Source organism: Silurus meridionalis, chromosome 2 (assembly GCF_014805685.1).
Source record: "Silurus meridionalis isolate SWU-2019-XX chromosome 2, ASM1480568v1, whole genome shotgun sequence".
Classification (NCBI taxonomy): Eukaryota; Metazoa; Chordata; class Actinopteri; order Siluriformes; family Siluridae; genus Silurus; species Silurus meridionalis.
This window is the reverse complement of record NC_060885.1, coordinates 9,051,250-9,068,122: the sequence shown is the minus strand read 5'-3', so window position 1 is coordinate 9,068,122 and position 16,873 is coordinate 9,051,250. Positions and strand designations below refer to the sequence as shown.

At 37.2% G+C, this 16,873-nt stretch overlaps 1 protein-coding gene across 1 annotated transcript; it reads left to right on the top strand.

The window, feature by feature from the left end:
* The first annotated feature begins 1,067 nt into the window (after positions 1-1,067).
* Positions 1,068-4,385, top strand: adra2c (adrenoceptor alpha 2C). Its single transcript, XM_046863973.1, has one exon. The coding sequence runs from the start codon at positions 1,899-1,901 to the stop codon at positions 3,174-3,176; it is 1,278 nt and encodes a 425-aa protein (XP_046719929.1). The 5' UTR covers positions 1,068-1,898; the 3' UTR covers positions 3,177-4,385.
* Positions 4,386-16,873: the final 12,488 nt, after the last annotated feature.

Here is a 16,873-nt window from a genome sequence, read left to right as displayed (position 1 = left end):
GTACTTCGTTACTTCCCGTCTTTGTACCCAGTCATGCTACTGACCTGTTGCCAAATAACCTAATTAATTGCAAAACATGCCTTCAACTGTTTATTTGTAGTAACACAAATAAATGCATGTGTGTGTATATACATACATACATACACACATGTGCATTTATATATATATATATATATATATATATATATATATATATATAAATGCACATGTGTGTATGTATGTGTGTGTGTATATATATATATATATATATATATATATATATATATATATATATATATATATATATACACACACACACACACACACACACACACACACACACACACACACACAGCAAATCAGGATGAAGCAAATCCGATTCGATTGTAAGCAACTAAGTGAAATGTTTTACTCTAAAATACCAGAAAACTCAATCCATAGTGAGATATCAGAGTGATGAAGATGGTATTTTGTCAGCATCTGAAAATAAGTCCATCATCTCAGTGTATTTATTGCAGCAACAATTTTAAATGAACACAAACCATTGACAAATGTTGGAAAAAACTTGCCATTTTTGATTGTCATTTCCAAATTGTGTGTGTGTGTGTGTGTGTGTGTGTGTGTGTGTGTGTGTGTGTGTGTGTGTGTGTGTGTGTCTGTGTCTGTGTGTGTGTGTGTGTTCCAAGGTGTTCCCTGCTTTGTACAGAGGGTGGGTAAGTGCTATAGAAGATGGATGGCTGGATGGATAAATAGATAGATGGATGAAGAAGCTTGCTTGTGGATCTTCTTGCAGAGTGATCACAATATTAGTAAGGATTTAGAAAAGGTATAAACACATTATAATGTTCAAGTATGAATGGTTTAATTTTTTATTATTTTATTAAATGAGCTCTTACAGTGGGCATGTGGGTTTAAACAGATTCTATCTGAGTCACAGAAAACCTGAGGTTTGCTTTCTAGGAATTGTCTATAAAGAGGATGACGAGCAGTGGTAACGCCCGCGCTGGATTTCAACAAGGTCGCATTATTAATAAGATCAGACTCTTGTCACGCGTCGTCACGTGCTGTCGAGTAGCGATCCAAGGTGTGAGATCTGGACGCAGAGGATGTGATTTGCAATTTTGAAAACGAGGGTTTGGTTTCCAGTGCAAAAGCGCGTCTGTAATGTTTTCGGACAGGCCAATTCACCGACTCACGAAGTGTTAAAAAAAATACATATATTTCCGATTATATTTCCGCTGCACAATGGAACAGTTTGAAGCTCATCTCACGCGCTCTTGTAGGCGTAAAAGTAGCCGGGGAAAGAGGGCGGAAACGCGCGTAAAGCACCGGCTCAGGTGCGCTAATCCCTGCAGCCGGATCAGACAGCATATAGGAACAAATATTAGATTATTGCAAATTTCCTTTTGACTTTTCTGGGGCGGAGCTACGATCATCTGGGCAGCACGTGGACGGTGCGCTTCAGCGCGAGCGAGCGAGCGAGAGAGAGAGAGAGAGGAAGAAAGAAAGAACGGGAGAGAGCGCGCGCGAAGATGCCGTGGAGAGCAGAGTCGGTGAATGGCGAGATGGGCGCATGGAGCACCTTGTCCTCCGGTGATACTAAACTATCCACAGAGTAACTCTTTGTAATAATAATAATAATAATAATAATAATAATAATAATAATCATAATCATAATAATAATAATAAATATTATTATAACAATAAGGGACTAGTGTGTGTAAGGATTTCTGCTAGTGAGGAAAAAGCAGAGACGGGAGCGAGATGAAAGAAACGGACGGACAGAAGAGGAGGAACGCGGTGAGACCGGGAACAGCGCGATCTCCACGGGACGTCGGGAATCCCGCGGCGCGCTGCGCTCACGCCTAACCACACTTCCACGAAGGATTTCTGGAAAAAAAAATCCAACTGAAGACAAAATGGATAACTTGAGTTTCTACAGCGCAATGGACTACTCCAATGACACTGGGAATTGGACCAGTAGCTACACTCTGGCCACTGTTATCGGACTCGCCGGTTTGGTAAGCTTCCTCATTTTGTTCACTATAGTTGGAAATGTGCTGGTGGTGATCGCGGTGCTGACGAGCCGAGCGCTCAAGCCACCCCAGAATCTTTTCCTGGTGTCTTTGGCTACTGCAGATATCCTGGTGGCTACCCTTATCATGCCTTTCTCTCTGGCAAACGAACTAATGGGTTACTGGTTCTTTGGGCAAGTCTGGTGTGATATCTATCTCGCTCTGGACGTGCTCTTCTGCACCTCCTCCATCGTTCACCTGTGTGCCATCAGCCTAGACAGGTACTGGTCAGTAACGCAGGCAGTGGAGTACAACCTGAAGCGCACGCCACGCCGTGTGAAAGCAATGATCGTGGTGGTGTGGCTGATCTCGGCCGTGATCTCCTTCCCACCACTCATCTCCATGGACCGAAGCAGTGAAGGCGGTAAACGTGAGCCACAGTGTCAGCTCAATGATCACACGTGGTACATCCTGTACTCCAGTATTGGCTCCTTTTTTGCACCCTGTCTCATCATGATCCTTGTGTATGTGCGCATCTATCAGGTGGCCAAAACACGCACCCGGAGCATGTCAGAGAAGCGTCATGAACCACAGGAAGCACCACGCCTTGAAAACAGTCTGAGCAGAGACGACTCAGGCCGGCAGAATGGGCACTGTGTATCTCCACCACAGCCTGTTACTAAAAAGCCTCCCGAAGATGAACCTGATGCCGAACTGGACGACAGCAGCTCTTCAGATGAGAAGGCTAAGCGGGCACGTCGCGAGTCAGCAGCAGGCCGGAGAGAACGCCGGGCCAGCCGCAAGAACAGCTCCAGCTCTAAGCACTCAAGCCGAAAGTCCCGTGCCAGCAGCAAGTCCTTGGACCTGTTCTCCTCTCGCAGAAAGCGAAGAAGCACCATGTCCAGAAAGAAGATCTCACAAGCTCGTGAGAAGCGCTTCACCTTTGTCCTGGCTGTGGTCATGGGTGTGTTTGTGGTCTGCTGGTTCCCATTTTTCTTCAGCTACAGTCTGTACGGAATCTGCCGAAAACCTTGCGAGATTCCAGATGCTCTCTTCAAGTTCTTCTTCTGGATTGGCTATTGCAACAGCTCCCTCAACCCTGTCATCTACACCATCTTTAACCAGGACTTCCGCAGGGCTTTTCAGAAGATCCTGTGCAAGCCATTGAAGAGGTCTTTTTAGAGGAGCATGATGGTTGGTGGTCTAATTGGCACAAAAAAAAACAGCCTCACCTGACAAAAAAGCCATGGATGTTTACATAGAAATATACTTGTACTGTATTTCAGCAGCAGCAGTATTCAAACACCAACTGTCCCTCTGCATCAATGCCTTGACAATCTTCCTCGAACACAGATATTAATGTTGATCTGTTTTACTGTCTGAAGCACTAAGCTCTGTCAGGATGGCAGCTGTGGTCTGTCAATTCATACAGTAGCGAGGTCTTATAAAAAATAAAATAAAAAAAACCCGCCCACCTAAAAGCAGCGACACTGTACCTTGTTTTGCGGAAAAACAGACTAATCTTAATTACAGCCACAGGCACTTGTGCTGTAGAAAGAGACATTACCTGATATTTATGATCAGTTTGCACATATGGCTTTCGTCTTTGGGACTAGAGGGCTATTTAACATTAAAGGTCATTTCCTTTTTAAATATAGAGAGATGTAATATAAAAAAGCGGAAATGAAAAACAAATCATGGGACTGTGTATTGTTTGTTTTTCCTTTTTTTTCAGCAGACAAAATTGAACATTGGTTACTTAGGGAATAGAGGAGATTCAGTCCCTACAGAGGGACATCACTGAAAGATAGATGAGATATGTTTTCTCCTGCTATTACAAGGCACCTCTGGAGGAAACAAACCCCAACAGGGCTTTAAACTGCGTGCCGTTACCTTAATCCGTCTGCCAACTCATGTGCTTTTAATAAACACTGGATTGCTGCTGAAGCTCGATACGATGTGATGCCATTCCTGAAAACCGTCCTGAACACATATTCGCATTGTAAAACAGCTATGTACGATTGTATAAAGTATTTATAAGATAACTGTTCTCCATAATTTGTTTAAGAATTTCTGAGCAACTGATGCCATTCTGTGCTCATGCTTGTTAGTTGTATCAAATTGTTCTATGGCACTATATATGATGACACTGTATAATATACATTACAAAGGGCAAAGCCATTTTTATGGAATGTTTCTTTACTGTACGTCATGAAAACCTCTTGCCCTTCCTGGGTGTAAGACTATGTTTGTGGTTTGTTTGTTTGTTTGTTTTTTCCTGGCTCCGCCTTCTTGTGATATATCTGAATTGGCCAAACTGGTCACCACAAGCACATTTGATGAATGAAAACAATTTAATAAATAAATTGTACTTCTACTTACCTCTGTAAACACAGCATATTATGGCATTGTGGTTCTTTCCTCACTACGATTTGTTTTTTTGGGCTGAGCAAAGAATTGTTTGTTAGTCTGTATCGCAAGTTATTTCTGAAGCTTTTTTTTTAGCAAATTACCTTTTTATGTGTATGATAACTATTCAGACCAAACCCTGACATTTCAGATACAGTTTGTTGAAATTTACAGATGCCAGTCTTTAACCATCTTCAGTAAGCACTTTATCCTGGTCACAGCTCTAGTGGATCCAGGGCCAGTGGGTGTGAGAAAGGAAAAATACACTCAGTCCATCTCAGGACACTGCAAACCAATTCACACCTAGGATCAATTTATCATAGCCAATCCAACTACCGTACCTAAAAGTTTGGGGAAGCAGGAGAAAACAGAGAACCTGGAGAAAGTCCTCATGGACAAATAAGAGGAAAATTCACACTGACATTAACCCAAGCTTAGGATTGCAGCAGGGACCTGTTACACTACCAATGGGTAAATCAATAATAACTGCCAGAGAATGTTTTCTTATTGAGTGAGATGGAAATAGATGCATTTATTGCAATGTCAGAGAGTCAAAAGGAGAAAAACACTTCTGATATTATCATTGCTGACCAACCCTGTAATGAACAGTTAGAAGTACAGAAACTGTCACTATTAATCAACAGTGGTGAACAAAGTTACCATTTCTTCACTTGAGTATTAATCCACTAAAAATACATTTGTTACATTAGTCCCTGAGTAAAAGTAGTAACTGCACTTGATTTTGAGTAAAGTACTCATCTATGAGAAGTATATTTATAATTATTTATTTATGTAATTCAGTGCTCCATTCTGATGCACATTACTGTTAAAGAAGGGGGTTATGTTCATACAGATACAGAGTGAAAGCCTTACTCCATACACACTTTCACTAGAACTGTGGGGTTGTTGATGTTTTTGCGGCAGGTTAAAATTTTCTATGCAATTTGTACATTTATTTCGTAGTAGCAATGGAGGACGCTTTTCTAAAAAGGAAAATTTTTTATTAGTTAATGGTTTATTTAAAATTTCTTTACTTCTAGTACTTCTGTGGTTTTTAAAAGTGGCTCCAAAGAGTTTTCTGTATTGATTAATAGAGAATTATTCTGGCCATTCTGGCCCTCAAACTAAATAAACCTGATATGAAAAATTCATACTTAATACAGAACAACTCTGTATATAGGTAAAACTTGAATATATCATACATTAATTTAAAAGAAAAATTATTAACTATTTCAGCATTCAGCTGACTTTTCCAGCCAGATGTGGTTCGTTCCCAAACCGTTAGCACAAAGTTGGAGTCTGGAGGATGTGGTTTACATGAAGTATTACATGGAGCATTTTCTCTTTACTTGAAGGCCCAAACCTGTTCCAGCATTAATATATGTTTTATGAAGATGTGTACATACGATGAAATGGTAGATCTTGAAGGGCCTGCTACAGAGCTCTGACCTCAACCCTGTTCAAAACAGCTTTGGGAAGAATTGGAACGCTGACTGCACATCTGGCCTCCTCACTCTACTTTAGGACTTGACTTTACTAGCACCCTCTGATTGAATGAGCACAAATCTCCACAAGCACATTCTAAAATCTAGTGGAACATCTTCCAAGTAGACTCAGGTTTATTATAAGAACAAAAGGGGAATAAATGTAGAAAGGGATGATGAAAATGCACATACCAATTTTATGAACAGGTCCACAAACCTTTGTCCTTAAAGAATATTTGGAAAAATACATTTTTATTTTGGTAGTTGGCATTACATGTTGAAGCAACACAACTATGTTAACTACTATTATATCAGGGTCATTTAACACCCGGACCACGTTCTCATTATTTACTTGAAACTCCTTTTTATGTTACACATAATTACTGGACTTGATTGTAAAAGAAACAAACATGTAAAATAACATGTCAAGTTTTCTTTTCATGGCATTGCAAAAATGGATAGAGGAGAAAAGCCCTGCTTGTATCTTTATTCATCTCCAATGATCCTGTTGACAGTGTGAATAATGACCTAGACAAAACCTAGTGGATGAAAAGCTGATGTTAATGCCTGTTTACTCATTCTCTGATAAGAGCTTAATGTTTTAAATAAAATTTTTAGTGAAAGAACCTATCACAGGGGTACAATCCGCAAAAATCCATACACAGCCAAATTATTTATAAGCCAGCTTTAAAGATTTATCATTCTGTTGATTTATACTGATCTCTTACTCACTCAAAAAATAAATAAAATAAAATAATAATAATAATAAAACAGATTAATTTGATAAATACTGACAATGAACACACAGTCGTGACCTGAGCATGACCCCTTTTATGGAAATGTCAGATCTGAAGTAAAAAGGACGAGCTCACTTTAAAACAACTTGCATCACTGGCTTCTAATATCCTTCACCACATTTATATTTGTTTCTGGGGGTCAGATTAAAAAGCTTTTTTGTTCACAGCATAGTTGTGGCAGCCTGTAAATAGATATTTACTTAAACCAGGAAAGAGCTTTTCAAGGAAAGAATAACGTACTAAATTCTCTTGAATTAAAGGCGAGTATCTCAGTGATGGTGTGTCGTGATATTAGGTGGGAAGCTAAAATTGAATGTATGTCAGTTGCTCGACAGCTAATAGGAGTATGCAATGCATTATATCATGAGGTGTCCTTGATGGCATAATACGAATGATGCAGGGCAAACTATTACACACACACACAAAGGCTGTTTTTCTTTCCCAAATGTTTTAATACAGCATCTGGCATACTAGATTTGTATAATATTTTAATCCAAATATAAAACATGAAAGAAAGAAAGAAAAAGAAAGAAAGAAAGAAAGAAAGAAAGAAAGAAAGAAAGAAAGAAAGAAAGAAAGAAAAATGCAGGAAATGAAAACCGCAATGGGATGCAAATTCAGATACATTTATAATAAATTGCAAAGGTACTAAATAAACTTAATTTAAAGCAATCAAAAAAGGATTAAACAAAAAACAAGGGCCTAATATCATAATCCATTAAACAACAATCACAACAATTACCAGGAAAGACAGTAAATGGTAGATAACGAGTGAAGTAAACAGTGAGGAATATTTAAAGAAGGCACTTGTGGGAAATATAGTCCCAGTCCATAATCCATAATGCTGACAGTTATCTGTTCTTTTATGTCCTTTGCACTTTGGTCAGACAATCTCTCTGCTTTTGGTTTCTCATTGCAGAAAAAAAGATGGTAGATTATATAATCCACCATTTTCACATTCATTCTATTTAGGATTGTATTTCTCATGTGCCTTCCTAATGAACGCTTATGACATGTTATCGTGCGTTTTTGAAACTGTGGCCTGAGAAACATCATCCCAAATAGACATCAAATCTAGATGGCGTTGCACCGGTTCCACCAAATGTCCTTTGAAGAATACTGAGGCATTTATACCAGCGGGGCCTAACCTTACTTTCATCCCTGTACACTGAGCCTCATTTAACAAAGATTAAAGATCCCTATTATCACTTCAAACACTCCATTAAATAGTTAAAATGTGATTAACCTCACCACATGCCTAGCTTTCACCTTACTTATCAAGGGTTTTTTCATTTTTTCATCATCATCATTATACAGTATCAAATTGAAGGGGGGAAAAGAGTGTAAATGAGAACACTGGAGGCAATCAAGACTCACTTTCGACTCACTTTCGCGATCTTATCTAGCGTGAAGAACATATGAGCTGGCATGCTGTGTGAAGTCATCAGGACGTGACGTGATGCAGATGGTTAACCTGCTGAACTTTCACCCCGCAGAGATGTCTTTCAAAAGAGCATCATTTCATCCATCTGTCTAGCATTTGTTGTTAAGTGGAGGCAGTCGAAGACCCTGTTAGCACACGGCAGATTACTCAGTCGAACATGTTTTTATAAATTCAAACTACTCACCCAAGTGTGATATATGTACAGATTTATTAAACGGGACAGAATACAGGAACAACATTGAGTTAGATAATAAAACACTAAATTGAAAATCGCTGGCTAACTGACCTTTCTCAATCGTAGCCATCAGCGGTTTCTAACGCCTTTCTTTTTCCCGTGACTGCAAAATGAAATTTGGCTCTTTATTTCTTTCCAGCCTTTGAGGGGAGGTTTTTATTTGCCTGCTGCCTGCCCACTATCTTATATAAACAGGATTTTAAAAACCAGAAGGTATGGCATGATATAGTTTGGCTTAAATAGCTGGGAAATGTATACACTAATACACTACTAGGTGTATTTAGTGAAAATGTGATAAATAAAATAGAGCAATTTGCACCAGAAGGAGAGATTTAAAAAAGCTTTAATAAAGCTTTACATTTGATATTAACTGGAAAAGGAAATTAAAGCACACAGGTATACTTTATAAGACATTCTATGTAATGAATGAAAGTCAAAGCATTACATCTTCCCAGTGTGCTTTGGTAACACACACATAACACACATACAGATAAACAGCATGTTGTAATAAAACAGATTTTTCACCCATCAGCAAGCTTGGAAAAACAGCTGTAGTCATACGAACACGGCAGCCTGGAGCGACACACCACTGCCCTGAGTAATATGTGATATACAGACATACAGCCCACAAACTGAATATAAATCCCTCCGTGATCATAGAAAAGGCTGCAGCTACAACCATAGCACTAAATATCAGTGACCTACATTTCACCTAAGTCATGGCAATTTAAATTATCACTAGCTTCCAGGATCCAGTGGGACTTACTCAAAAGATAAAGTGTGGCAGCCTGGGAAAACCCGGTAACGTTTTTGACATTTTCGAATATTTCTGAAATCGGTGTCTAAGTTCTAGCATAAAAATAAAAAATCTGGATACATCTGTGTATAAATTTTTTATTACTTGTAAAGATTTTGTTTTATGTCCCCTGAAATATGCCCTGCCTGTCTCTACGTTAAAACCCGAAGAAGTAGTCATAACCTGAGTGAGGTAAAAATCACTCATAAACCTCGTCATTGTCTTTTCACTTAACTGATATCTATTTACTCCTTCATTGGTAAAAAAGTAATGACTGATTCATTTGATCAGTTATGTTTAGTTGACAAAATGTCTTATTGTTACTGTCTCTACATTAGTCTTTTTGAGTTTTTTCCAATGTTTTTTCAATGTTAACTTTTACACTATGTAAGCTCCTTTTTGTGTCGATGATGATCTGACAGCACAGGAGGATTGTAGGGATTTTGACACAAGGTTACAAACTGATTTGATTTGGCTTTTGTCATTTTGCAATAGTGCTCATAACCAAATCATAACCAAACCATGTAATTCACTGACCTTTGCAGGGGGAAAAAGTCAAGGCAATATTAGAATATGAGAAATATGAGAAAATGTTTCTACATTAGAATTGTCGTCAAATTACGTTTCCATATTTAAGTTGCTTTTCAAGAATTTAGATGCAGCGACATCCAACAAGTTTCCCCAGTTGATCACACAGCAGAGGAGAAACCGAACAACCCATTAAAAAGGTTGCAGTTACAAGTGGTGTGTCATGTAACAGAGGAGAATGAATGAAGTGCAGATACATTTATTTAAATCAGCAATTCACAGGAAACGAAAACAAAGAAAGAAAGAAGCCATAGCCTAACCATAAAAAAGAGAGTAAATAACAACAACTGTTGCAAATGTGAGATGAAGAGAGCTTTTAGGTGGTGGAGAGCTTTGAATGGAAGAGGTTGATTCTGTGACAGGGGTCTTTTAAACACATAATGAGTTAATATTAGGAGTTCTTTCTTAAAGGGACACGAGACAGAATTCTTGCTGGTTGGTATGGGATCAAATACTTATTCCACGTTATCAAATACAAATTAATTTATAACCTTTCATTAATGTTTTTTGTATTGATTTTTTGATTAATTGAATACATTTTTATGTGTACAGTGATTTTAACAATGGACATAGAATGTATAAGTTTAGTGCCTATAAGTTCGTTCCTTATAAGTTTCTCCAAATTAGCAAGAAAGTGGAGAATGTGGAAGTTAAAACTCGCTGAGGTAGTATGAGGACAAAACCTTGAGAGGAAACAAAAAGGGAACCCATCGTCATCTGGGTGGCATCAATGTCGATTCATTACAGTTCTATCATTGTTGAGGTGTACTGTTCATCAAACTGGTGAGAAACTATGAAGCAAAACACAATAAAAAAAATTATCCTATATGTGTTGTGTGAACAGGACAATGCAGGAGACTGCTTACAATCGTTGTCCATGGCTGCCATATCTGTAGACCACAGGATATTAGGAGAAATGTCTGGTTCTATTTTTGTCACTAATATGCCACTAATACCAGATAATTAAGTTTATAACAGATAATAAATGTACAGATTAAAAAAATAACTTCTACTTTTCTGTTTTTCTTTCCTTTTCTTTACAAGACATGTCAGAAAACCTTATTCGAGGTATATAAAGAATGGGATTCTGCAAAAAAGGTTTGCAAACTTTAGTTAAGACTTTGCACCCATGCCAAAATAACAATGAGAACAAAATCAGCAAATATAGTACCATTGCACTATACTCCAGTACACATGATTTGATTGTCATTGCAGTCTGTATAGAACCATTTGCTGAAACACTCAGCAGTCCATTGAGAGAAGATAAAATGTAGCTAATGATTTAGTTTTTCTATTATTATCTTTACTTAGCCTCATCATGAGAACAATACTGAACTGCACACTTACACTTCCAACACACATCAGCTATAATATCTACGTTTTTATAAACTGGACCCAATTGGGAAAACCAAACATTGTATGTGTGCAGGCAGATGAGTGCACATGAGGTCTGGATATAATTGAACTGGATTTTGAATTTGAGAGATTTCTGAGTTTCACAGCAAGTTAACAGATTGTCTAGTCTTGTCATTGTCTATTTATAATTCAGCAAAATCGAGGCAAATGTCCAGTAGGAAATATAAATAAAAAAAGAAAAATAAATTTGACAAAAAAAAATTCATTTTCTTTACTGAAAATCCTTCATTCACTAAACCTTCCTAGTACTCTGATATTAAAGGAAGGTCGGACCCAGAGCAATTGTTATGATTTTCTATCTGGCACATTTCAGCAACTGTCAACAAAAATCAAATGAACTAGCAGGACAGGAGGTTACAATATTCACCTGTCAATCATGTTGCCTCTTACACTTCTTAAAACTCCCTGTAGTATATTAGCATTCCTTTGTTTTGGTCCAGAGCAGCTCATTTATTTCCATGGCTGTAACATGAATGTATAGAACCGAGAGCCTGTACATGTTTGTTCAATTTAAACAAAGTCTATAAATGTCATTTAAATGAAAGTTTTAGATTTTTGTAACCTCTCACACAAGTTCATGTAAGAAGCCATGTAAGTTCTAAATTTTGTTCCTAATAGACTTGATTCAGCTATTATAAAGTGAAGGCCACACTGCTGTGTGATGAAGGACATTTGCTGTGCTCAGAAATGTAAAATTAATGCTTAAACCTTACCAATGCATCACACTTCGTGCTGAAATGGTGTTGAAACAGAAAAATATATTTCAATTGAACCACTATAGCAGTTGTATTAGAATGAAAAAAAAAAAAAATATATATATATATATATATATATATATATATATATATATATATATATATATATATATATTCAGTGTTTAATAAAAGATCAAATCGCACACATTGTATAATGACACGTTTGAGTTTTGTCCCACACTTGTTGGCGTGTGCCGCTTTGTTCACATTTACTTGACTGCCTGTCCTCCTGCCGTATAATTAAGACTGACCATATGTCCTTTTATTTTTTTATTTTATCTGTCGGAAAAAAAAAAAAAAACACCAAACATGCTGCCCATCTCTTTTTGCAAATATAACTTTTAGTCTTTCAAGAAATGTCCTTCATTTATTTTTTTACTGTATTTTCATGGCTAACGAAGTGCCCTTTCTCTCTCTCTCTCTCTCTCTCTCTCTCTCTCACACACACACACACACACACACACACACACACACACACACACACACACACACACACACATTCCATCTGTCTGTCTGTTTGTCTATCTCTAGCTTACTTTGTCAGCATCTATCTCTCTGTATCTCTACACCTCTTTGTTTTTGTCTTTCTGTCACAATCTACACCCCCTCCTCTCTCTCCCTCTCTGTCCCCACATTGTGCTATATTTCTTTCTATATATTAGTTAATTGGCAGGCCGTGCATTTTCCCTCTGACCAACCAATCAGAGGACGGAAAAGTGCTGACGCTATTCTGGGCCAGCTAGCTAGCTAGAAATCTGATTGGTTAAAGAAACAGATCCATTGCTAATATTCTCTATGGTAAAAAGGTCAGCAGTACTGACTTTGAAGGCCTTGGGCAGATTAGATTGACATGGCAGCACATAGAGGCATAGACACTGGAAGCAGTGCAGCCAAGAGAAACGCTACGAAATGAAGAGAATAAACTGTTGGTAATAAATTAATCACATTTCATAGAACAAATAGAATTAGAATTTAGGTTGTAAATGTAGGTCAGTGCTTCTTATAGTGTTTAGGACAGCAGAGAAGGCTTTGCTGGCCCTGACGGCACACCACTGTATTAGTTTTTGTGTCTCTATTATTGTCCCCCTCTTTATTTCTCCCTTTCTTTCTCTGCATCTCTCTCTCCCCTTCTCTGCAGCAACAGTTGGTCAATGTAACAAGTCACCGATTTACAGTAGTGCTGCACATGAAATATGACCAACCTAAAAGCATAAAGTGTGAGAAAAACAGAGTGTAGTGTGCAAATGAAGGTTCTGTGATCAGGGTAATGGAAGAGGGAAGCAGCAGGAAGCAAAGAGAATCTTGTATAAAACCTATTTTTTGCCTTTATGAAGCTAAAGAATTTGAAAGGAAGTGAAGAATCTGTCATAAAACATTTTCTGCCTTTAAGCAGCAAAGAAATAAACCAAATCACTCTGCCTGAGATAATCACTAGCATTATCACAGCATAACACAGCCTGGAGAACTGCCATTTGGGAATAAGATGTTTCCTAAACGTCCCTGTAGCCGCCAAATGTCATTGCCCCCCACACACAGACACACACAGAAACATACACACAGAATTTCACTTTACCAAATGAACTGGATTCAGGAGACTGACTGAGAAGAAAGATGTAAAATGAACAGACTAATACTGCATTGGTTCCTAGCAACGCTATCAGACTTGCTCAGTGGCGAGATACGTTTCTGGAAAGGTCCTAGGTCAACAAAAGACTTGGCAAATTTTGGCAACGTGTTAAAATACTAACCTTTTCCATGGAAACCATGAAAGACATAAAAAAAAGAGAACGGAAAACGAGCCACTTTTTAATTCCTTATGACAAACATCTGAAATAAATGAATAGTCAGTAAACATTTTGCAGATTAAAGGTTGATAAAGCAGGCTTCAAAAGAAGGTCTTTGTTTCTATCATTTGATAACTTCTGTAGCAAACAAGAGTTTAACAGATCTCACAGGCAGTCGATGTAAGTGAGAAACAGTCTCTCTCTCTCTCTCTCTTTTTCTCTTTCTCTCTCTCTCTCTCTCTCTCTCTCTCAGCACATTAGGCATGTTACTGCCAGTTTTCTGGCACTGATCCTCTCCCTCTGTTAATTTCTCCATCTCATTAGTCAGCAACAGGACTCACTTCCAGGGAGTTGTGCATCGTTGTGTCACACATTTTACAACGTAAGAGCTTTACACAACGCCTCTTAAGCCCCAGCAGAGAATTAGCATCAGTGGCTGTGTAAAACACCCTAGTAATGAATGTAATTGACATTCAACATGCAATTATGAAATGATTAATAGCCAGTTTTATAGTGGCCTAATCAAGTAAATCATTTCATTTTTACTATTTGCTACTGTTTTACAATAATATATTGAAGTCATTAACACTATGAAATATCACATATGGGATAATTATAAGGGAAAATCCACTTTATTAACTGCTTCTGTAAGTAAAACAGGAACAGTTGGGTAAACAGTTTAATTTTAATTTGAGAAATTGGTTTTACAGAAATACATTACCCTCCGAAAATATTAAAGGAGAAAAGCCAGTTCTTTTGCGTTTCATTTTGCCAGACATGAAGACATCTTGGATTGAAAGCAAATAAATTAGATGATAGATTGAAATCCACATTTAATTTTCTGATATTTACAACTATATGTTTTAAACAACATGACAATTTAGTTTGAATCCACACATTTTTACATTCAGAGACTTAAGATTCAAGTCTGCGGGAGAATCGCAAGCCATTTTTGAAGCTGAGAAAAGAGGCCTCATTGCACATTTGGCTATAGCCAAAACAACAAAATATAAAATAGCCTGAAGAAGAAAGAAACCAATGATGTACTAACAACCAGACATCAAACTTATTGTGTGGAGAAAAACTGTAAGGGAGAATAAAAGAACACCAACAGAGCTGGGGTGAAGATATCACAATCCAATATCCATATCACAAAGACTTTCAGAGTAGAAATAAAGAGAAAATAATCTTTGGTGTAGCTAATTTTAGTTTTAGATGTTGCTCTGTATGTTGTTTTTGAACATCTCATTCCACATTTACTCCCCATTTGCTTCTTTGTAGGTGTTTTACTATATTTTGGAGTATGGTTATTGAGGCTCATTCAGCTATAAAGGTGTTAGTAAAGTCAGGTACTGATATAGGGTGAGGAGTCCTGGGGTGCCATCAGTGTTCAAAATCATCTCAAAGGGTTGAGAGCTCTATAGCAGCATACACAGGATATTTCACTCCAACCCATGTAAACCATATCTTCTTGGAGCTGGCTTTTTCAAAGGGGAATTGCCATGCTGGAACAGGTTTGGGTCTTTGAGTTGAAGTGAAAAGAAAATTGTTTGCTTCCATATGGCTGGAAAAGTCATTAAAAAATGTCCGTATAGTATATTTCAGAGAATTACAAAAATGTCTCAGAAATCTAATGGAATATTAGAGTCTATATTAACTGCTGCGTTTTAGGTTCTTAAATGAATTAACCCTTTTAAAGGTGTACATGGTGTTGAACTTGACCACATCATTGTAAGAATTTTACTGTGCTACAATTCAGTTTTTAATGTGAGTTCATTTCAATTGATAATGTATTCATTCTGACTTGACCCTTTTTTACAAAATGTCCAATATCATAAACATTGCCACAGATATTATGGATCTGTGTTGGGAAAATGTTTGGGAACCACATTTCTGAAAATTTTAAGCAGCATGTGTGTTTGGAACAAGGATGTACATGACCAATTCAAAGCTTTTTTTGGAAGGAGAATCAGCACATGTGCACAAATGCAGACATAAGATAGTGGGCGTTTGAAGCTGCACAAATAAAACAAAGAAATATTTGCTGGTTACAATCTGCTGCTACAGGCCCCATCCCAAATCTTAAATGGCATACTACATTTTACAATTCATATAGTAGGCAAGTGATTGAGGGTGTTAACATAAGTATGCGTAATTATTCACTCTTATACTGGTAAGAATTATTTCTGGGAGCAACGAGCAAAGAAATAATTAGATGCAATGTCTGGTGAAAGCTTTCATTCAGAGCCTTAATAATAATTCATAACTACATACTTAATAGGACTCTATTTGATTTTTTTCTTAATCAATGGCTTTAATGCAGCCGCATGCACCATGTTGTGTTCAATCGCACAATTCAATTGTTTTGGAAAAGAGACTGCAATCAAGTTTGATGCATGCATTGCCAAAGGGTGAATTAAGGGTACAAAGAGAGCACTCATTAGTATTTTACTGAAGCCTAAACCAGGAAATAGGACATGTGCGAATGAAGAGTGCAAATGAAGATAGCAGGTGAGACATTTAGGACAATGCAGCAGAGCAATAACAGACAGTAAAACAGTATATATAGGGGCAGAACTCATGTTCAAGATAGCATTTAACTGGATTTAGGACAGACCCCTTGCTTGGGTTGACATATCAGTTTTTTTCCTAACAATGACATAGTATTATTTTTAATAATAATAAATTGCATATTTTTATTACATTTTTATCTTGCCCAGTTAAGTATATATTGGCAATATAACATACATAAAAGCAAATATCATTTATTAGTAACCTTAATGCTCTAAATGGTAAGAGAATAAATATTAAATAAAACACTATGTTGTTACTGGAATATAATCAATAACAGAGAAGCGTAATTTGGTTTATACTAAAAAACTATTGTATTTACACTAATAAGCTATTATATATTGGATTATAATGACATAAGACAATTGGTTTATTCCTTTTTGTAACCACAACAGTTTGGCACAGATGGCTTTTTTAAAATAATTAATGAACTACATTTCATACTCACAACCTTTTTTTTTATTCTTTTCTATTTAATGTTGTATGATGTTCACAAAACAAGATCTCAATGATATCACAGATAAACAATCATTACTTAACCCTTCTCTTTTTATTTCTCTTGAAGTTAAATTAACAGAAAAATGCACCTGTCCCACAAAT

Coding starts and splice junctions, on each gene's coding strand:
- adra2c (XM_046863973.1), top strand. CDS start 1,899: ATGGATAACTTGAGTTTCTACAGCGCAATGGACTACTCCAATGACACT.